At 41.5% G+C, this 22,066-nt stretch overlaps 5 protein-coding genes across 5 annotated transcripts; 4 read left to right on the top strand and 1 right to left on the bottom strand.

Annotated features, from left to right (window-relative positions):
* Nucleotides 1–377: 377 nt before the first annotated feature.
* On the top strand, nucleotides 378–4,740 carry EAF02_006051 (uncharacterized protein; the record flags this gene model as incomplete). Its single annotated transcript, XM_038902099.1, has 4 exons — nucleotides 378–689; nucleotides 755–824; nucleotides 879–4,220; nucleotides 4,277–4,740. 4 exons carry the CDS (start codon nucleotides 378–380, stop codon nucleotides 4,738–4,740), a joined length of 4,188 nt encoding a protein of 1,395 aa, XP_038758316.1.
* A 6,239-nt stretch (nucleotides 4,741–10,979) lies between these two features.
* On the top strand, nucleotides 10,980–12,628 carry EAF02_006050 (uncharacterized protein; the record flags this gene model as incomplete). The annotated part of the gene is made up of 5 exons (XM_038902098.1): nucleotides 10,980–11,108; nucleotides 11,236–11,305; nucleotides 11,358–11,506; nucleotides 11,572–12,568; nucleotides 12,624–12,628. 5 exons carry the CDS (start codon nucleotides 10,980–10,982, stop codon nucleotides 12,626–12,628), a joined length of 1,350 nt encoding a protein of 449 aa, XP_038758315.1.
* Nucleotides 12,629–14,814: 2,186 nt separating this feature from the next.
* Nucleotides 14,815–16,319, bottom strand: EAF02_006049 (uncharacterized protein). The gene is made up of 3 exons (XM_038902097.1): nucleotides 16,023–16,319; nucleotides 15,604–15,909; nucleotides 14,815–15,444 (listed from the first exon to the last, which is right to left on the bottom strand). Exons 1-3 carry the CDS (start codon nucleotides 16,239–16,241, stop codon nucleotides 15,295–15,297), a joined length of 675 nt encoding a protein of 224 aa, XP_038758314.1. The 5' UTR covers nucleotides 16,242–16,319; the 3' UTR covers nucleotides 14,815–15,294.
* A 327-nt stretch (nucleotides 16,320–16,646) lies between these two features.
* Nucleotides 16,647–18,475, top strand: EAF02_006048 (uncharacterized protein; the record flags this gene model as incomplete). The annotated part of the gene is made up of 3 exons (XM_038902096.1): nucleotides 16,647–16,872; nucleotides 16,925–17,596; nucleotides 17,643–18,475. The coding sequence occupies 3 exons, from the start codon at nucleotides 16,647–16,649 to the stop codon at nucleotides 18,473–18,475; spliced, it is 1,731 nt and encodes a 576-aa protein (XP_038758313.1).
* Nucleotides 18,476–20,863: 2,388 nt separating this feature from the next.
* Nucleotides 20,864–21,529, top strand: EAF02_006047 (uncharacterized protein; the record flags this gene model as incomplete). The annotated part of the gene is made up of 1 exon (XM_038902095.1): nucleotides 20,864–21,529. One exon carries the CDS (start codon nucleotides 20,864–20,866, stop codon nucleotides 21,527–21,529), a length of 666 nt encoding a protein of 221 aa, XP_038758312.1.
* Between the last annotated feature and the right edge of the window lie 537 nt (nucleotides 21,530–22,066).

Genomic DNA, 22,066 nt, shown 5'->3' with positions numbered 1-22,066 from the left:
GTTTCTCGTCCAATTCTTTCCAGAAGACATCAGAACACAGCTGGAGCTTCTCATTGCTGCTGGCCTGGCACAAATAGCAAAAAGTTACGCCTGAGCCTTGAGGTGTGGTCAGAGCTCAAGGATTAAAACGCGTGCTTCCAAGGTTTCCACCGGTCGCCTTTATTTTCTTTTGGTACCTGTAGCCGTATTCAATTGATTTTTGATTTTGGATCCATCCATATCCATGATTGATTGATTTATTTTATAAGAAGCTTTGAAAACAAAACAAACACTAACGAGCCACGATCAATCACTTTCCACGAGTTATGCCAACAACATCATCGATCTTTCTTATACTATAACCTCAATCACTTAATTCTCATCGGCATATTCAAGAAATGTTTTCGCCCACAGTCAACGCTGGCGCTCCAGCTCCAGTAAGGAGTAGCAGGAGACGTCCACGCCCTCATTCGAATGAGAATTCAATAGCACAGCCAAAAAGCAAGAGAGTTAGAAGCTCATACGATGATCAGACTTTTGCGCCAAATGGTACACCCGAAATAGAGGAAGCAAAAGTCAACAAAGTAGCTACGTTGACGAGGCGCGAAAGTCCTAAGGAGGTACCAAGTCAAAGACGAGAGATTGTTGTACGAGGAAAGAAGTCGAAAGGAACGGATAGGACTGGGAAAGGAGATGGCAGTGTAGTTCTTGTGAGTTGTTCAATCTCGCATTGTATTGCGACTTTTGGAGACTGTTGACTTACACTTTCGGGCAGACCAAAAATGATACCTATACAGTTAGCAAATTGCCAGCGCTCCCAGATCAAATTCGCGCAGATATCACAGGTAGTTACAACTCTTTCAGTGATCTATAAGTTCATCACTAAATCTATGCTATAGCTCGTCAGCACGGCGCAATATATTCAGATAGCGGTTATGCACTTGCTCTCACCCATTCCCATGCATTCGTCTGGCCCTACGCTATCAACATCCCTTCCCCCGAAACATTTACATTCGCGTTACCTTATAGCCATAAGCATATAACCGACCCTCTTCCTCTTGGTTCGCTGGTCTCGCCCTCTGCGTCATCCTCGGAGCCTGGTCTTGTCGTTGTTATACCTACTGGTAAAATCACATATTGGGAGTCTATTGCAAGCGCCGCTACACTTGATCTTATTAAATTAAAAAGCAATGGAGTCGGATCAACTATACCAGGAATGCTTTCCGGAGAAACCGTTGTGCAACTTTTGAATGCGGAAACAGCCGGATTTGTTCTGGCATTCAGTACTGGGCGATTGGCCTATCTACGAGTCAGGGATGGACATGGAAGACCCGAAGTATCTGTTCAATTCTTGAGAGGATCAAGCGGACCATTGGCAGGAGGTCTTTTTGGTAGTATTAGAAATGTACTGTCTAGTACAGCATGGCGTGGAGACATTGCCGCCGTTCGCGCAGGACCACAGGAGCATGTGGGAGATCGAAATGTGGTTGTCGCAACAGGAAAGGGGAGAATACAACTTTGGAACCTTCAAAGGGATGGGCAGAATGCTCTTCAGGGGGAAGCTGAAGGACGGGAAGCAATTGTTCTGGAAATGAAAAAGGCAGAGCCTATCCTATTCGACCTCTCGATAGAAACCTTCGAAGTTCTTGATTTCACTTTTATGCCACAAACACCAGAGGATCGCGAAAATGAAGGAGATCGCTTACTTTTGTTAACATCCCTCTCCAATCGATACACCAGTCACTACACTCTTGTTGATGTTGTACTTAGGCGGGATCAATTGATTGTAGAAGATGTTCGACTGCTTAAATCTTATACCACACCAGTCAACAAAAATGCGATTTCAAAAGCTCGAATTTATCTACCAAGTCCTGCGCTGGTAGCATATGTTGTCTTTGACCGTGCTGTCGTTGTTGTTTCAAGGGCAAAACAAGTTGAATCGCCCGACTCCCAGCTTCGCTCTGAAAATCACACACTTTCGCCATCATTCGAAGATGTGGTAGATTTCAGGGAGGACACCAATGTTGAGATTGTCGGATCCGGCATGGAAGAACCCCAAAATACTCCACATGGAATTGAGGAAGCAAAATCGTTCAAATACAAAGCAAAGAACCCAGCTGCTGTTCTTCTCGTTCGTGGTGGGGGTGTGATTCGTGTGGCAGCTACCGACGTTGATAAACTCGCATCCAACAAAGGACAGCAAGTCACTGCAAAAAGCAAGCTGGAACAAGCAGTGTTTTTTGGTACAATGGCACAAAATCCTTTAAGCTTCGCAGGAAGATCAGAATTTCAGTTCCCTCCGGAAGAAGTTGGAGCTGCAGCTCTGGAATTGAGTTTAGAGATCGTGGCATCTAGGACTCCTTTTATTCCCTCGGTGTCTGCGTCTCTCGAACAACATCTTAAGAGACGAGCAACAGCTCTCCATGATCTTGCTAAGCATCTCAAAGCTACTGGCGTAGAAATTGATAGGCTCACACGATGGAAGCTACTTTGGGATGCAGAGAGAATGTCGGCGGCAACAATTATCTGGCAGCGGTATGACGCTCTTGTTCGAGAATTACCAGACGACCAAAAGCGTGGGCTTCTCGCCGATCTCGTAGATCACATTCATGAAAATCTCAAGACTGAGCCTGTTGCTGAAAGAGGCGAAGTCGATCGCGTTCGACATTTCTTTATTCATGATGTTTTTAGATTGGAATTGGCGGTACCATGGGCATTCCAGATGCTCAAGTACGCCTGGACGAATGGCCAAGCTCCTGCTTCAGTGATGGAGACGCTCAGCCAATCCAACGATGTAATGATTAGCGCATTGGAGGGTGCGTTTGACTTTCGAATGAATAATTTGAGGCTGTATGGATTACAATCGGAAACAATTTCACATGGGGTATTAGAAGAAGGCTACGAGGGACTTCCGGAGTTTTGGACCTCGACTTTTTACATTGCAGAGAATATTCGAAAGCAAACAGACCTTGTCTCTACGCTATTTGGAGATTTCTGGAATAAACCGGTTGCAGAGGACAGCCCCGATCCTGCAACCCTCGAGAAAATTCGACTGGAGCATCCTAATCTTATCGACGTTGCCATCCGATCCAATTTGGAGAGGATACGTTGGGTATCGGCTCAAGACTCACCACAACTTCAAATGCAGGCAGAAGGACTCCAAACACTACAGTTCGATGCCACAGATAAACAGTTACAGCGCCTTGCAGATACCTTCAGTCTCCCCGATGAAGCAATGAACTTGGCGGAAAAATACGAAATTCTACAAACCTTGGCAACTGTGCTGATGTATGAGGTCGGTATTTGTGCCGATAGGCTTCGTATTCCGGGCATTGACGAAGAAGACTATGGAAATCTCAAAAAGCGAGAGCAAGACCTCCGTGATCGGATGGACAAGTCTTTTGCAAACTTCGGTGCGAGTTGGGCTGCCGCTCTATATGAATATTACATTGGCACAGGAGAAATACAACAGATGCTCAATGATTATCAAAATCAGCGAGCATTCCTCACTGCTTTTCTACGCGATAAACCAGAGTATGCTAAGATCGGTTGGATTCATGAGATCACTCGAGAGAGGGATTATGATGAGGCCGCGAGAATGCTTCTTGAACTTGGATTAGATCGAGAGCGTGATGTCTGGAGCAAAAAGGTCGAACTTAGTATCGGCAAGCTTTCACGCATGGCAGGTCGCAATTATAGTCAGGCCAACGGAATCCTGATTCCTGACGGAGGTGAATCAGAACTTGTCAGAGCAAATCAAGAGCTTGGATTGCTCAAAATTCAAGATCTGATTTACAAGTATATATATCCCACCATCAGCACAGCCATCGATGATAACGCGGAAGTCCAACTTGCTTTAGAAACTCATGGCAACAAGAGTCTGAAACAACAATTTTCTTTTATGAACCTTCTTGAAAGTAGCATCACTCATCTGGTCAAGCATGAAACAATGGATGCATTCTGTTTGGTTGATTTACTTACCCTCATGGGTGATAATTTCAGAGCCATGGAACAAGATGACTTCAGCATGAGTAGATTTTATTGGGCACTTGAAGCTATTCGTTTAGGTGTCACAAACAAGGAAGAGAAGTTGCTTATGCAGCGTGTTATTTGGAGACGATGTCTCTTAAGAGATGACTGGGCTGCGATGAATAATACAGAGGCTAAAGACGATCAATTTGTAGAAGATCAGTTAAAGACAACAGCTTTGTATTGGACACTCAAAGCCTGCTTCAAGAATCGTAAGTACCATCATTTGACATCACATTGAATTGCAAACTAATAATATTTTCAATAGGTATCTTCGAAAAGGATCTCACTATCAGGTCATTAACTCCTGAAGAAGTCCTTGGTGCATGCACAGAAGAGCTAGAGCAACGCTGGTCTCGAATTGACGCCAGTATGCGCGAACGCATGATGCAAGACTATCAAATGGAAGACGATGTATTAACACAATATATCGACACGGCTAGAATAGATAAGTGGCATCAACAAGCAGCAGAACTTGCCAAACAGGATTTTAGAGACGAAGTTGGAGCGGAAACGTCAGCTGGATCAGTCATGGATAGAGAGGCGGCTAGGACTCTAGAAGAATTGGAGAGAAGTATAGCAGATAATGAAAAGGGGAAGGCAGAAGGAATGCTCTTGTCGAAACCAAGACATAGGGCGAAGATAGGATATGATGGAAGAGGGAGTGCGAGTGGGAGTCGGAGTGGAAGTGGACGACCGGGAAGCTTTAGAAGCTCACTTAAGTTGTATTGAGGATATTGAGGAATAGAGGAGAAATGGGTGAATGATATGTTGGCGTTATTTTTGTAAGATTCCATTGACAAAGATGATGAAGATATTTATTTTATTAGGGTAGTGCAGTAGGGTTGATTTAGCACTGGTTTTTTCTTTTCACTTGTGCGAAGTGGATTGATTAATTGATTGATTAATTGATTGTGTGGAGTTTTATTGATGGGGAGGGATGGGGAGGGGAGGGAGAGGGGGAGGGAGGGGGTTTAATTCTTTTTGAGCAAAATTTAAAGTAAAATTGTATGGATGAAGAATTGGATGGTTGGATGGATGGATCGATAGATCGATGAAATAAATGGATAGCTTGATCTAACTACCTACCTACCTGACTTCGATAACAAAGTGATGCTCTAATCGTTTGATCGATTGGAAGAATTGGAATTAGAATTAGAAATGGGTTGGATTTGGATTTATATTTTATATCGTATCGTATCGTATCGTATATATGGAGTATAGATGGAGTGTGTATGGAGCATGTATCGCATCGTATCGTATCTTGGATACGGAGAGGAGTATCTATATATGTACTAGGTATGTATGACGCTTAATCATCAATCATTAATCATTAATCAATCAAGCTATGATATCGGGGATTGTATTTTAAAGTGTATATTCTGTTTGTAGTTACGAGGTTCGTACGGAAAATGGATGGAGAGATGGAGAGATAGATGACTTGAGGATGCATTATGGATCGTGAAGATTTGAATGAATGGATGGATGGATGAATGAATAATAAGTACGAAGGTACGAGTATGGTTATGTGGTTATGGAATAAGTTATATTACACCGCTTTTGTTTTGCCACTAATAGAATCATTCTGCCTAGGTACCCAAAGTGATCCTGGAGCCTGGCCTGGCTAGCGAAGGCGGTGTTGTAATGTAATTATTCCATATGATGAGGATGTATACCTTCGTAGCTGGAGGGGGGTTTCTTTTCAGGGGTGGGACTTTTTTGAAGGTGGAAAGTTGGGAGGGGAAAGTTGAGAGGGGAAAGTTGAGAGGGGAAAGTTGAGAGGGGAAAGTTGAGAGGGGGGAATTGAATTGGGTGGAGGGTGGAGGGTGGAGGGTGGTGGACTTGGTTGACTCGGGAGATTTGGGAGATTTGGGAGATTTGGGAAACTAACGGGATGGGGGGTACTTGGTGTGGAAAGGAAAGGAGATTGGGGAGAGGGGGAGAGGGGATGGGATGGGATGAGGGGAGAGGAAAGGGGAGAATAGATTTGGATGGATTTTGAGGAGTAGAGATAGATATAGATGTAGATATAGATGATGGGGATTGAGGGAGAGGTAGGTATAAGTAAATCTTTTATAGATATGAGGAATATGAGATATGAGATATGAGATGGGGATAATAAGTTGATAAGTAATGAATTATAGATTAGAGAATTTTGATATCTATGTGTATATACTCCTGTATATATGTATGTATGTATGTATGTGTATATATGAATTGGGTTTGTGTATGAGAAAGTTTGGGGAATGCGGGATGGGGATTGAGGGATGGGAGAGATGGGAAGGAAATGGGAGAAATGGAGGGATGGGGATTGAGGGAGGGAGGAGGGGGAGGGTTATCGGAGGGATGGGAGAGATGGGAGGAATGGGAGAAATGGGAGGGATGGGAGAGATGGGAGGGATGGGAGAGATGGGAGATATTGGCGAAAATGGCGAAAATGGAGATGTTGAATACAAATACGGAGATGGATGTATGGAAAGCTGCATAGAGTTATGTACAATTGTAACTGAGATGGGATGAATAGGATAGGATAGGATAGGATGAATAGGATGGTATAAAATGAAGTGTGAGGAGGTGAGGTAGACTCACTCACTCACTCACTCACTCTATCTTCTGTATACTATAATATAATTGGTTTCTATTTCCACAAATATCTATCTATCTACGGTATCTACTTAAGTTAGTATTAGTATTTATTTACAGAGGACTGGGCTAGTTATGTACGTAGGGACTTTGTTGGTAGGTATTATCGTAGGTATCTAGTACGGAATATCGTACTAGGTAGATAGATAGATCCATTGGTCTAATAATACTCGTAAAAAGGTACCGGTATCCGGCTTGGGAGGGAGTTGGTGGGATTCCACCAATGAATGGAGAGGGAGAGAGAGAGGAAGAGAGAGAGGGTTGTTAGGGATGGGATGGATGGGAGTGATTTGAATAGTGAATTCTTTACCTAACTTGAGGGTTTTATGATGTCGAATTGAGTGAGTAAGAAATGAGTAAGTAATGAAGAGATACTTACGATACCTATTTACATATACCTACCGACCTATAATTATAGAATTTCGATATTACATATTACTTATCGAATACAAACGATGAGTGAAAATCAATCAAGAAAATAACGATAATAATAACAATTACTCAAGAGTATTTAACATTTCCTTCTCTTCTCTTCTCTTCTCTCCTCTGCTTTGACTCTTTTTCTTACCTACCTCGCGACCTCGAGAAAAAGCCGGACACCCACCCCGCAAAAATAAAAGAGAATCTAGAAATAATCTTTTTCAAAATTCAATATAAATTTCTCCACATTTTATATTATTCTGAAAACTGAAGCTTTAGAATCTTTCTTTGATAAATTATTAAGGTATATAATTTCAATCAAAAAGTTGAATCTGTTGTTTTGATATTGAATTTTGATTAAGGTGTAGAATTTTGGTGGACGGCTTTTTCTCGAGGTCGCGAGCCTACCTGACCTACTAGGTACCTAGTAGGTCCTTATTATTCATCACTCAATCAATCAATCTTATCTTAGTCTCCCGAAAAGAAGAAGAAGAAGAAAAGAAAAGAGAAGAGAAGAGAAAAAAAAATATGCCCCTTTTGACATGAGTCAAAGAATAGAGAAGAGATCCGATGCGGAGACTAGGTAGGTAGGTAGGTGGTTATGAATGAGATGTGCAATGAAAAGAGTTGGATTGGATGGATGGATATATACATGTATATACTAGATAGATATGTACAAACATAAATACATTATACATCATCAGATCATTCGAGGCTATGTATATTGTACAAAGTAGGATGTATCATACACCGTATATATATGCAGCCTTGTTCTTGATATAAATATACCTACCTAGTAGATACGAGTAGGTACCGACCTATTGACACACCTACCGACATAACTTTGCCCCTTTTTATGGTTTGGAGATGGGTTGGCCGGTTGGTCGGTTGGTCGGTTGGTCGGGTAGGGTTGATAAGGTTGTGTACTCCGTATGTACCTGGCGGACGGATGACCTTGACCATTTGACCTTGTGATTTTGGATCTCTTGACCTGCATGCATGCAACCTCCAGAACAAGCTGCAGTGAGGTTTTTTTTTTAACCGTATGGTTTTGCATTACGTGGGAGATGTATTTTTAATGTTTGATTGTCGAGGTCTAATAACATTTTATTTGTTGGTTAGGTATCATGAGATACCTACTGAATATATATAGGTATGTATATATATACTCGGAGTTTATGATTATGATTCTTTTAGCAGCAAGCTTTAATGCGAAAGTTCGGACTTACTTTTGTGCTTTGAATCTTTGAATACCTAGGTAGGTACCTGTGGATGGGATGGAGTGTAGGAGGGACGTGCGGATGGAAGTATAATTAAGGATAAAAGATGTAATTATCTAGTGGGTATGTGCTTGAGTACCTACTGTATTGTATTGTATTGTATTGTATGTATGTATTAGGAGAAGAATTTGATGGTGAGATCTTTCCTGTATGTATCTTGTATGTATCTTCCAAGGTTGTATGTATGATGAAGGAGAAGCTTTGAGCATGGGCTTGTAGGTGTAGGGAAGTAAGTAAGGAAAGCTAGAATGTACCCAAAATACATTCCGAGTATCATGGTGACTAGGGAGGTATATGTTTATGTATGATATAAGGTATAAGGAGTATCTAGATCACTCATTCATTCATTCCTTTCTTTGATTGGAAATGAAACCCGGTCGGTTACTTTTGAATGGATGGATGGATGAATGTTATGATGACGGGTTTATTTTGGAATGAGATTATACTCTATTTTGTGGGAAATGATAAAAGTTTTCCTTTGCGTGAATCTAGGTATTGAATTGTCTGTTTATTTGGTGTAGGGTTTGTATGGTTGATGGTGTGGTGTGGTTGGATCTCATTTTGTTCATTTTGTTCATTTTGTTCATTCTGTTATTACATTCGGAGGTGAGTGTTGAATAGGGATACTGTACTAGGCAGTTAGTAGTTATGATATAGCTAGGTATAAGGTGTACTGGGCTGGGCTGGGGACTGGGACTGTATAGCTAGGTACCTTCCTAGGTAGCTAACTACTAGGTATAGGTAGATGGAAAGGTATACCGGTATCTGCTTTTTATTAATTAATTGTTACTTGGGAGACTTCATATTCACAATCCTCCTATCTATCGCTACGTGCGTACCTTCAGATCCAATTCATCAGTTGTACTGTTGGACCGACTTGACTTACTTATTCAATGAAACTCCCTCTGTGCTGTCGATAAATCATTGTCTCTTGATAGATACCTCGTAGGTATATTTGTATAAAATTGTACTCGAGTATAATTACAAAGTCATAGACAACCTGGAATCAACTCAAATTACGAGAGAGAATGAGAGGTGGTTGGTTTGATTTACCTACCTTTACCATCTACCTCGTACCGTATCCTCTTTTTTCTTCTTTTCTTCTTCTTCGAGTCAACAATCCATCTTCAAGTTAAGGCGGGATCGGACCTTGCTCTTGTCTTTGCTTTCTTCAATCCAATCCAGTACTCAAATTCCAAGCGGCTGGCTGGATTACTATTTCCCTTGGGCCCTTTCTTGGGAGATCGATCAATGTTGACATTAATTTATGAGAGAAATATAGATGAAATGAAAGAAAGGAAAAGTAATCATTGTTGTTTTCAAACAGCGATTGTAGCGATTGTATTCATTTTATTGGGAATTAATGAATGCCTACCCAGGTACTTGTTAAATAGATACCTAGGTAAATGAATTTAATAGTATTGTATACCAAATTATACCTGATTACACCTTCCAAATAAAGCCTTTAATAAGCTCTTTTTTCGCTTCTCATTTCATTTTATACCTATTTATTTAGATATCTATTCACCCATCTAAATACCTATCCTATTCTATCCTATATCTCTTCGATTATACAAAGTATCTAATTACTACCTAGATACCTAGTTTCCCTTCCCCTTCCTTACCTTTTTCTACCTGCCCTTCCGTTCCCTCAGTCAACTCTACCTTTCCTTATCTCTAGTCTCTTATTACATTGCATTTACATTATACGTCTATGTGTAAATCGTTCATCTATTTACATGAAATCTACATTGTACATCTACATTATACATCTACATCTACATCGATCCCCATTACAAAATCAAAATCAATGGAATAGATTAAAACCCTACATCGACGACTACATCGACAACTACATCTTATTATTCATGTGAGTACCAACCGGTGCATTCAAATCATTAATTATACACTTCCCTCTCTCTTATCCTTCATCCTCCTCCTCCTCCCCCCAAACATGTCCCTAAACTCCCTTCAGCCTAAGCCCCAAACTTTACCAACAACTTTTTGCAGTGAATCCACCCCATCCAACCCCATCCACTCAATTCCCCATCCATTCATCCATCCATCCACCGCCTTCGCAGCCTGCGACCAAAAACCCAAACCCCAAAACCTTACTACTCACCCATTCACTTAACCACTCACCTCTCACCTCTCACCTCTCACCTCTCACCTCTCACCTCTCACCTCTCACATCCCAAAACCCTTCTTTCCTAATCTCATCCATTCACAATCCCTCCCAACCCAAACCAAACCCATCCTAAAAATAATCACAAAAAATAAAAGAGAAAATATCATCTTTGGGGACAATATCTTTGGGGATTGCATTGAATGTCCCCTTTTGTGGCAGTAACAAAAAATTACTCTTCTTCAACTGGGCTAATACGATAAATCCATCCGCCTACAGTCATCGCGTTCATTTCCCACCCTTCCCCCCCCCCAAAAAGCATCGCTCTCTCTCTCTCGACCTTAATTTGTTGATCTTCAATCCTACTTCCTGGTAAAAAGGCAACAATTCATTTAGCCTATCAATTTTACTTTAACTTTCAATTCCGATCATCGAATTCCAACGGCCTATTTCTACATCCTTCAACTTCTTGAGCTCAATCGAGAGCTCCTAATACAATTACGATGGCTTCATCATCGTCTAACGTCGTCGGCGTGCATTATCGCGTAGGGAAGAAAATCGGAGAGGGCTCTTTCGGTGTCATCTTTGAGGGAACAAATTTACTCAATAATCAACAAGTGGCTATCAAATTCGTACGTTCTTCCTCATCGTCGTCGCCATCAATTTCATCCTTTCATCTGCGAAGATGCATTGATCGACATAAAAGGGGGAAAGGTGCTTCAAATGGCTTTTGTTTACTGACAATGTTATCATGAATAGGAGCCTCGAAAGAGTGACGCTCCACAATTGCGAGATGAGTATCGAACTTATAAGATTCTTGTTGGCTGCCGTGAGTACATCAATCACGATATTCTCGAGGTCGAGATACTAATTCAATGTAGCTGGTATTCCTAATGTTTATTACTTTGGTCAAGAAGGCCTTCACAACATCCTTGTCATCGATCTCCTTGGTCCATCGTTGGAGGATTTATTCGATCACTGCAATAGAAGATTCTCAACCAAGACGGTGGTTATGGTAGCAAAGCAAATGGTTCGTTTCCTTCTTCCGAACTGCAAAAGGCTGAGTAACTTCGCATGTACTAATTCCAAACACAGCTTTCAAGGGTACAAACAATTCACGAGAAGAACTTGATCTATCGGGACATCAAACCCGACAACTTCTTAATTGGCCGACCGAATACGAAAGCCGCAAATGTGATCCACGTTGTCGACTTTGGAATGGCCAAACAATACCGGGATCCCAAGACCAAGCAACACATTCCTTACCGGGAGCGAAAGTCATTGTCGGGTACTGCAAGATATATGAGTATCAACACACATCTGGGAAGGGAACAATCAAGACGAGACGATCTAGAAGCTTTGGGTCATGTTTTCATGTATTTCTTACGAGGTGGTTTACCATGGCAAGGATTGAAGGCTGCTACCAACAAGCAAAAGTACGAGAAGATTGGTGAGAAGAAGCAAACGACCGCGATCAAGGATCTTTGTGATGGTTTCCCCGAGGAGTTCAACCAATACTTGAGCTATGTGAGGAACTTGGGTTTCGAGGATACACCAGATTACGATTACTTGCGGGATCTCTTCACTCAGGCTTTGAAGAACAGTGGTGAAGTTGAAGATGGAGAGTATGATTGGATGAAGTTGAACAATGGCAAGGGATGGGAAGCTATGAAGCAACATCCATCTCAACACATGCTACACCAACCAAATGCTGTCCCAGGGGCCTCGCAAAGAGAACTACATGGAACAACTCGAGGAGGGAACACAACACCAGGTCACCTCACTGCCGCCCGTTTAAACGCCGCACAACCCCCGCCACCGTCTCCGATAAAACCAGGGATGGGCAAGTCTCGCGACCGGCAAAACGCCCCAAGTGCGTTAGCCCCGAAACGCAACAGCGGAGTGGCGGGGGGCCTTCAGGATGCATCTACACCAGCAGGCTCAACTCAAGCCCAATTCCAGAACAGCTCAAACAATCTACCTCAAAGGATGAGCGCGGCCCAACAATCACCACTGAACACCAACGGGAGAGGACCATCAGAACAGCCACAACCAACGGCAATGCAAAAGATCATGAAAGCTCTGTGCTGCGGTTAGTATGCGTCTGTATTTTCTCTGCAAAATCAAAAATTCTAACATGTGACTAGGTTGAGCACTTGTCCATAATTCATTTTTCACTTTAAAGAACTTTTTACGCCTCGACTCTTTCACTTTCCATGCCGTCTTCATATTGAATGTCGGTTATAATGAACACCTCAATTTACAAATCGTTTCAAATAAGATCATGTACCGGAGTTGCATCAGTTTGACCGCCAAGTCGTTTCTTAAAAAGCCTCATCTTTGCTTTTGTGGTTACATACACCTTTTCCACGACTTTGAAGCTGGGTTTGAAACACGAAACTACATCATAAACAAAATACCTTCGATTGGCATTTGGAATTTGGCATCTGGCATTTGGGACTTCTTCAGCGAAGCACTTTCAAGACTAATAATTGTTTTTCTTACATTTTCCCTCTCCGTCTAACACCTCTATCTCACTTACCCATCCAAAATATTATTCTTTGGCATCACATGTTCCCACTTTTCTCGTCGAATCACATCATGGCTCTCCTACGTACCAAGAAACGCTGGTCTTTAATTCAATATTCCCAAGAAAAAGAAGTTTGGAATGGGTAGTGGGGAACACTTTTTACGATGTATAGCTTTTTGACCCGTTCTCTTTATTTTTCCATCTTACTTCTTTGGAGCGAGCGGAGTGTTACGTCTTTTTTTTTTCAGTGACACTGTAGCAATGGCGAATTGGGAGTGTGGTGTGTATTCGTTTTTTTCCTGCTTGTCTGCGTGTTGTGGTGAGAGGGTTGCTACATTAGATGCATATGGGGAAGTTGATGGGGTGGACTGAGAGATGTGATGGGAGGAGATTCCTTTTCTTGTATGTTCTGATGGATGGAATGGATGGGCTGCATGTCATATCACTCTTTTCATCTTATTTCAGTGGCAACGAATGAGAGAAAAATGTGTATGTGGAAAGAAAAGTAATGGGGTCTGTTTTTTTTCTTCTCTTCTTTTTTTTCTGAACCGTGCGAAACAAAAGGGGTGGAATCTCATATCAGCATCAGGCAAATCAATCAATCAATCAATCAATCAATCGAATCAAATCAAATCACAATTAAAACAGAGAGATGGGTTAGCAGAGTAGATGGAGCAAAAATGATAATTTAATGGAAGTTGTTGATAATGGGATTTTGGATCTTTTGGTGTATAGATTTTGTAGATTTGTAGATGAAGGTGTGAATGTAATGTAATGTTGTATGTGTGTATGTGTGTATGCTATGTTATATATATATATGTGTGTGTGCTATAATGGATGGGTACTAGGTAGATAGTAAATAGATAGTAAATAGTAGATAAATAGATATTATATACTAGGTAGTCAGCTAACTAACTACCCAACCCCTTTTTCTTTTTCTTTTCCTTTTCCTTGTCTTGTCTTGTCTTGTATTATACTAGGTAGGTAGGTAGGTAGGTAGGGAGGTATAACGATATAATCTATCTATCTATTCGTGAGGTGAAGAGGTGAGGTGAAGAGGTGAGGTGAAGAGGTGAGGTGAAGAGGTGAGGTGAAGAGGTGAGGTGAAGAGGGGAGGTGAAGAGGGGAGGTGAGGTGGAGAGGTGAGGTGAGGTGAAGAGGGGAGGGTGTTTATTTTTATATATATGTATATATATATCTATGGTTTTTTGATGATGGATAGATTGATAATAGGTAGATTGATAATAAATAGATTGATAATAGGTAGATTGACTGGTAGGTAAATAATAAGGGCATAGTAAATAAATAGTAAGTGAAATATTAGATAATAAATAGATAATAAATAGATAATAAATAGATAATAAATAGATAATAAATCGATAATAAATAGATAATAAATAGATAATAAATAGATAATAAATAGATATAATAGAGATATAAATAGATATAAATAGATATAAATAGATATAAATAGATATAAATAGATATAAATAGATATAAATAGATATAAATAGATATAAATAGATATAAATAAATAGAAATAAATATATAGATATTTAGAGTTAAAGAGATATAGATACTTGAATACTTAAATAAATGAATACTTAAATAGATAAATACTTAGATCTATAGAGATATAATATAGATATCTATTTAGTAATGTAGTAATCTAGCAATCCAGTAATCTAGCGATTTAAAAATTTGAAGAATTATCAAACCTCAAGAAGATGTGATTTTTAGAGATTGATTTTCAAGGAGATAGGTAGATAAATGAGTAGATAGGTAGCTTGAGGGTAGGTATGTTCTTTGGTATTGATATTGGTATGGCTGTTAGTGTTAATGTTTCCTGACTAGTTACCTACCTACCTAGCTACATGTACGATCTTACCATGCATGCATGATCATATAAGGAAAGCTTATGACGTGTTGTGAGTTCTTTTGGGGTCTGGGGGATTATGGTTTGAGAGGAGAACAAAAAGCAGAAAGGATAGGAGAAGGAAGGAAGGAAAGTTTCATGTAATTCTTTAAATGCGTAGCAGTGCGTTGCAGCACAGTCCTCATCTCATCCCGCCTCATCTCATTTTGGGTCGAATCAAGCAACTACACTAACATACATACATAGTAGGCAACATAATGAGAGAAAATCGTCAGTCTCTTCTTCATTAATCCACTTTCTCCTCTCCATTCTCCTCTTCTCATCGCTTTCTCTGTTCCTCTCTATATTCTTCCCCCTTCTCTCCCACAAATGACAATTGATGAATCGAAACATAACCACAGAAAAAGGACATCTAAGTCAATTTCTGCTTGATGAAGAAGGATCGCAGATGCGAAAGTTGCCATGCGCAAGTGATTCCCAAAACGGCGAGTTGGATTAGTGTCCAGCGGACGACACGCGCGTTGGTAGATTCGGATTGGTCGCGGAATTCGGCTTCACGTTCCTGGGAGGGGGTCAGTTTGGGGGTTTGAAGATTGGGGATTTGGAATTGGGGGTTTGAGGTTGGAATCGGGGAAGGAGAGGATGAACTTTGGGGTTACATGGAAATGAGGAAGAGCATAGTAGATGAATGTATAAAGGACAAATAAACATCAGCACCTACCCGTTGGAAAACCTGTTCCCTTCTAATATCCTGCAATCTGCCATTCAAATCCTTAACCTTTTGCACAATATCATTGATTTTTCCCTTATCGTCACTTTCAATTTGACTCGTCTCTCCAATTGCCATATCGAGAGTCAATTTGATACCGCCATTTGAATGTAATGCGCTGAGCCAATTGCTAGAGCCAGAGGTGGAGGAGGGAGTAAAGCAGATTTTGTGGTCGCCAGAATCGGCGGCTGTGAAGGTGAAACGACCAGAAGATGAACCGGTTTGGAAGACCACTCTGTGGTCGTTATCGAAGACTTCCTAATGGGGAGAGGTTAGTAGGTTGTTGGTATACTTAGGTAGGATGTGTAGACATAGAGTATAGATGGGATTTGAGGAGATTGGGCCAAGGGGGGAGAGGAGTAAATACATACATCTACAGAAATAAAAATGTTTAATCCATCATGTTTACTCCATTGTCTTGTGTTTTCATCGTATTCCTCGGCGGTATAATGACCTACTACCAATGTATCTTTGGGTAATTCCTCGAAGAAACATTTGGGTGCTGAGCCGTCGATATAAAAGTAGAGGGATTGAACTGGGGCAAGGAGGACGGAGATAGCGGCCCCAATGAGGGGGAGAGATGTGCGCATTTTCGATTACCGGGAGTTATATGCGTATTGTGAGGGTTGAAGTAGTGAGCTTGCGAGGATGATATGATTGAGCTTGTTCGAGGCTTATTATATTCAAATGGATGATTGATCGAACACGTTCGCGACTTCTTGGACAGGGATATGTTGATTCACGTGCTGATAAGTTAGCGGTTGATAGCGGTTTAATGGTTGGGTTTTTGGGATATTTCGCGATCGCAATATTTCGTAGAAACATTGAACTATCTTTCGACAATCAATTCATCTTTTTCCCCTCTAATAATTCATCAACAGACACGTTACATTTGGATCTTCTCAAAGTGTCATTTTATTTTACGATACGATTCCAAAGAAATGACAAGATAGAAATTCCACTCACGCACCACAAAACTACGTAATTAATTCAAAATGACATCCCACGATGTTCGCGATATGCTGGATCTCCCCTCTAGCTCCTCGGCCCCTCGACCGAAAAAAGTAAAAACAGTTGTCCAAAAACCGAAGTTGGGAGGTCTGGCAAGAGAAGTTCAAAATCTGGGGGGAGATAACCCCATTGTGATTGTACCAGAAGAAGCGGTCTTCAAGAAGAAGAGATTTGGAAGTCGAAAACCGGCGACGAAATGGGAAGCGAGGAGTTTTAGAAACAGCGCGAGGAATGGGGATGGCTTGGTGCTAAAGCATTGGAGGAAGGTTGAGGGGAGGGAGAAGGAAAAGCAGAGGGAGAGGATGCGGAGGGGGATACGGAAATGGGGGAGGATGGGGAGAAGGGAAAGGAAGAGAAGAGGAAATAATTGAGGACTCGACTTTTGCAAAGTATAATGTGAAGGTACAGGTACCGACTTATACCGACGAACAATACAAAGAAATTCTGCAGAGTGAGAATTGGTCGAGAGAAGAAACGGATTATTTGATGAGAACGGTTCAGGAATATGATTTACGATGGCCGGTCATATGGGATCGATACGAATATGTACCTCAAGAAATTCCGGAAGACATCATGGAAGGAGCGATAGCTAGACGAGAAAGGACTATTGAAGACTTGAAAGTAAGATATTATACAATAGGTGCGGCTTATGATGCATTAAAGAAACCTTTACATCAAATGAATACCACGGAATTCGATTTACATCAAAAGATGTTGAATTTCGATCCTTACAAGAGACTCGGAGGAAAGATTTCCTGGAAAGGCGTTTTCACACGTACGAAGGAAGAAGCTCGAGAAGAAGAAAGTCTTATGGTGGAACTCAAACGTATTTTGGCTCGCTCGGAGAAATTCATGGAGGAACGAAGAGAACTTTACGCCAGACTCGATGCTCCTGCAAGTAGTTATAATATCAGCGCTTTCATTACTAGTCAAGGTCTACATCAACTCTGTCAACAACTTCTCACCCAGGATAATAAAAGTTAAGAAGAGAAAACCCATTCAAGAAGGTCAAACCCCTGGTGGTGCTACTCCCGTCGGTGGTAATACGCCCGGTGGATATGATGCAAGACGAGATTCCAATGTTCGAGAATCCGTCTCAGCACCATCAGGTAACGCTGGTAATGCTTCAGCAGTGGGTAATAAGAAAGGAAGCATATCGTCTATTCAAACACCTTCAGATCGCCGCAGACTCACAGAAGAAGAAGAAAAGGTTTACGGTGTCTCGCATCATGATCGTTTACAAGGAGGTCCATATTTCCGTGGTGAAAAACTTATTAGACCACTCACATCGAAGAGTGCAATTCAACAAGGTCGTATCAAAAATATGTTGGTTGAATTGGGCATTCCTGAGAAACCCATCATGGGCACGGCAGATGTCGCTCATGGTTACGATGAATTGTTCAAGAGTATTGGGATTTTGTTAGATAGTAAGAAAGTGGCTGAGAAGTTACAAACTGAAATCGATGTGTTGAAGGCGCAATTGGAGGAAAAGAAGAGGAGGAGAAGAATGAGTGGGTTATCAGCTGCTGGAGGACTGGATGGTACCGGGGATGAGAAGGAGGAGGCGAAGAATAAAATTGATGGGAATGGAGAAGGTGGAAGTGAAGTGCCAGGAGCGGCAGCTGTAGTGCAAAGTACAGAGAGTGGAGAGAATGGAGCGGAAAATGAACAGGAAGGTGGTGATGGCGCGCAGGGTAATGGTGAGAACAATGGTACTGAGAACGCCGATGCAAACACGACGGCTGCGCCTAAAAGAAGCGCGAGCGTGATGAGTACGGGGACTGATAAGAGTTCGAAGAGGCAGAAGAAATAAGATGTAGTTGTAGAGAGAGTATGAAAACTTTACATGGTTGGGTGGCTACTCTGGTGGAAGAGGAGAGCAGAGGAAGAGGAAAGGAAGACGCTTCGCTTCTCACATGTATAAATTAGTGTGGTAGTACTTTACTAGAAACTCATAAATGTTATGGTTTGCTCAAGTGCATTTTACTTCTTGTAAGTTGAGTTCAGGTGAAGTGAGATATGAAGTTTCAGAGTTGAAATGTGTATGTAAGATTACCATCTATAATTCCTTTCTTTTCTTTCTCATACTTTTCTCATGTTTTCTTCACTCTTCTCTTTTCAGAAAGTCATACATAATACTTGAATTTAGAGAGTATGACTGGGTATATCATGTACATTCATCTGATAAGTATCAGTAGCAGTACTCGCTTCATGTCTATTACCTACTCTTTGTATCTGCATCATACACCACATACCACGATCATAAAATTATTCCTTACAACACGAGTGGGGTGCTTAGTTGCTCGATTGCAAAGTTATTCAGTTGCTAAATGAAGTGATGGATGGTATAGATGATGATATTAGGTATTGGAGATTAATACTCACAGGAGTGAAGATGTGAGGGAGTATGGAAATAAAGGTGATGACTATCTAGGTAGATTGCGCCTTTGTGTGATGATTTTGATTATTTGGGGGGTTAATGTGTTGTGCTGTGTCTTGCTGGTTGTTGGGGCTGGGTATGAGGGAGGGAGTTCGGATAAGTGTAAGATAATTTGAGAAAGACGGGGATAGGAAAGTTGGAGATGGATACAGAGGGTGTGTTGTTTGATGTGATGGATTGGTGAGTGGAACAGTTGATTAAGGATGGAGAATTGTGAATAGAGAGGAGAGGAGCTTGATGGTGTATGGTAGAGATTTTAAGGGGCGATTCGACGGATAGAGATGAGGGAGCTTGTGGTTGAGGATGAGGATGTTGAGTTGGAGATTGTGATTGGAGGATTCATGGTGTATTTGCTGAAATGGAAAATCAGGTGAAGAAGTTCGTGGATTTTGTGATTGGTGTTGGGGAAGATGTGTTGTAGATTTCGGATGGCATGCTTCCTGACTAGAGGGCCACCCTTAGCATGAAGAGAGGTGTAGAAACCACATACTGCGCCCGCCATCGTCGCAATGGAATTGTGAGAATCAGAATCTGTATCGCCACACTGAGCGTCTCTGATATCGTTACAGGAAAGGATTTTGATCTCGTCCTGTATTTCCTATTAGATTGGTTATTGAAATGTCGTGGGAATTTTATGGCCAACGTCATTTATCAACATCTAAACCCCAGTAAATATAAACATATCTTCTTTTCCTGGCGTGTTGAATGTACCGCGAAATACAAAGTTAGGAATCCAGCTCTTTGTGCAGGTTTGACCGGTGCTATTCTCAATAATTAGCTCAGCAACAACTGTTCGAGCTGAAGCGAGATGAAGTGGGTAAAAAAAGGGGGGGGGGGGGGGGGCTTGAATGTATGGAGAGCAAAGATGTTGTAAGAAAAGGCGAGAGGGGTTGCTGATATATGGACTTTCTCAAGGAGTGGTTAGTTGGGTTTGAAGTAGAGCAAAGAGGGCCCTTAGAGAATGAATAGGAGAGTAGGTAACAAGATAGTAGTCCAATTCATTCCCATGTCTAGAGGTAATAGCGCTTCTTGCAACCTCAATTTCGTGTCTAATTTCAATATTAGTAAATTGGTAATTTCAATAGTAGACTAGTATCGTTGATCTAGTTGCAATTCACTATAGCAATAAAGTCGCCGTTTTCTGGAACCTATTTCGATATTCTGCGACTATAGATTCAAGACTCAAACGTCGAAATGACGTTCAAGGTTCAACCTCAATCCTAATGTTATAATATTCGTCTATCAATTGATGGAGAATAAGGGTGTGCGGTGGAGAAGGGGGGAATTTGCTGTGTATTGGGGAATCTTGATACCTTGTCCGAATCCTTCCTAGATACATTGTAGTAATAATTATTCGGACCAAGAATGTATAATAGATGGAGAGGGCTCGGAATGTTGTTTGACCGAATGTCGTTTCAATCGACCAATCAAATGTCTACCCCGATCGGCTGAAAGATGGAACAAAGCAAGGCAAGAATGCATCATCGATATCGTTATCAACCATTCTCGAGCCATTCTCTGGAAGCGACACCACATCACGAAACCCGTTTTTTAAGTCTTCAGATAAGATTTGCTTGGTCTGAAAAAACGAATTCTTCATTAACAGGATCGAATTCAGACGTGACTGCTGTGAAGGAAGGGATATTAACGTCATGCCATGCTGACACCCTTGTTTACTACCACAACAAAGCAAACCACTGCCACCAAATTGACCAAGATTAAGCAAAAAAGTTATAAAATTTCTGTTCTCCTCCTCACAAAATGTCTCTACCACGAATTCTCCTAACCCTCATCGTGAAAACAATCCGTTTCCTCGCCAATACCTTCGCGCCCATCATTCTCCGCTACATTTATCGCACACCTCCCCACCCTGCGACCTACACCCTCCGTATCCACACTACACTTCTCCCCGCCTCTCCCGGAAACCTCACTCTCCACATATACCAACCCCACGGCCATCAAATCTCAAAAACCGATCCCCTGCCATGTATTCTCAATTTTCACGGCGGAGGTTTTGTGATCGGGAATCCCACGGATGATTCGCTTTGGTGTCATACTGTCTCGACATTACAAAATTGCATTGTGATATCTGCATCATATCGATTGGCTCCCGAATATCCCTTTCCCACAGGACCTTATGATGCATGTGATGCCCTTCTTTATGTATTTTCTCATGCTGAAGAATTGGGTATTGATGCCGAAAACATTGTATTGAGCGGATTTAGTGCTGGAGGAAGTTTATGTTTTGGTATTCCTTTATTGTTGGAAGATTTGAAGGACAGAGGGGTCGTGAAGGATAGAAACTGGAATGTCAAGGGTATCATGGCATGGTATCCAGGATTCGATAGCACGATATCTCGTTCTGAAAGAAATGAGGATGAAGGATCCAAGTCTTTCATTGCCATCTTGGCTCACGAGTATTTTTGATCAGTCGTACAAACCTGAGTATTTGAATATTGATCGGAGGCATAAACTACTTTCCGCGGGAATCCAAAGCAAAGAGGTGTTGGAAAAAGGGTTACCGAGGAAAATGAGACTTGTTACTTGTGAACATGATATGCTGTGTAGGGAAGCAGAGGACTTTGTAGAGCGATTGAAGGGTTGGGGTTGGGAAGTGGATTTGGAGTGTGTAATGGGTGTGAGGCATGGATGGGATAAATTTCCGCGTGCAAAACCTGACCCGAGGGAGTTTTATGGAAGGGCTGGGGAGTGGCTGAGGAAAGAAGTTTGGGGTGGGGATGAGGAGAGTGGTTATTGAATTTCTGTGGTGGCGGCGAAGAATACGATGAGAAGTGTGTCTAATGGTTGTGCCTGACAAATCTCAAATATGCAAGTGTCTAAACTAGATATCAATCGTTCACCATAGAAGCTGTTTTGTGTGCAACTGGTTTTGTTTGTGTTGGTTCGAGAAGGATACGGAAGATGTAGCACCCACGTATTCGTAGGTCCTAAATGTCCAATTGT

This window comes from Botrytis sinoallii (genome assembly GCF_014898435.1).
Source record: "Botrytis sinoallii strain Bc 23 chromosome Unknown BSIN_009, whole genome shotgun sequence".
Taxonomy (NCBI): Eukaryota; Fungi; Ascomycota; class Leotiomycetes; order Helotiales; family Sclerotiniaceae; genus Botrytis; species Botrytis sinoallii.
The sequence above is the reverse complement of the archived record's forward strand: the minus strand, read 5'-3'. Positions and strand labels throughout refer to the sequence as shown.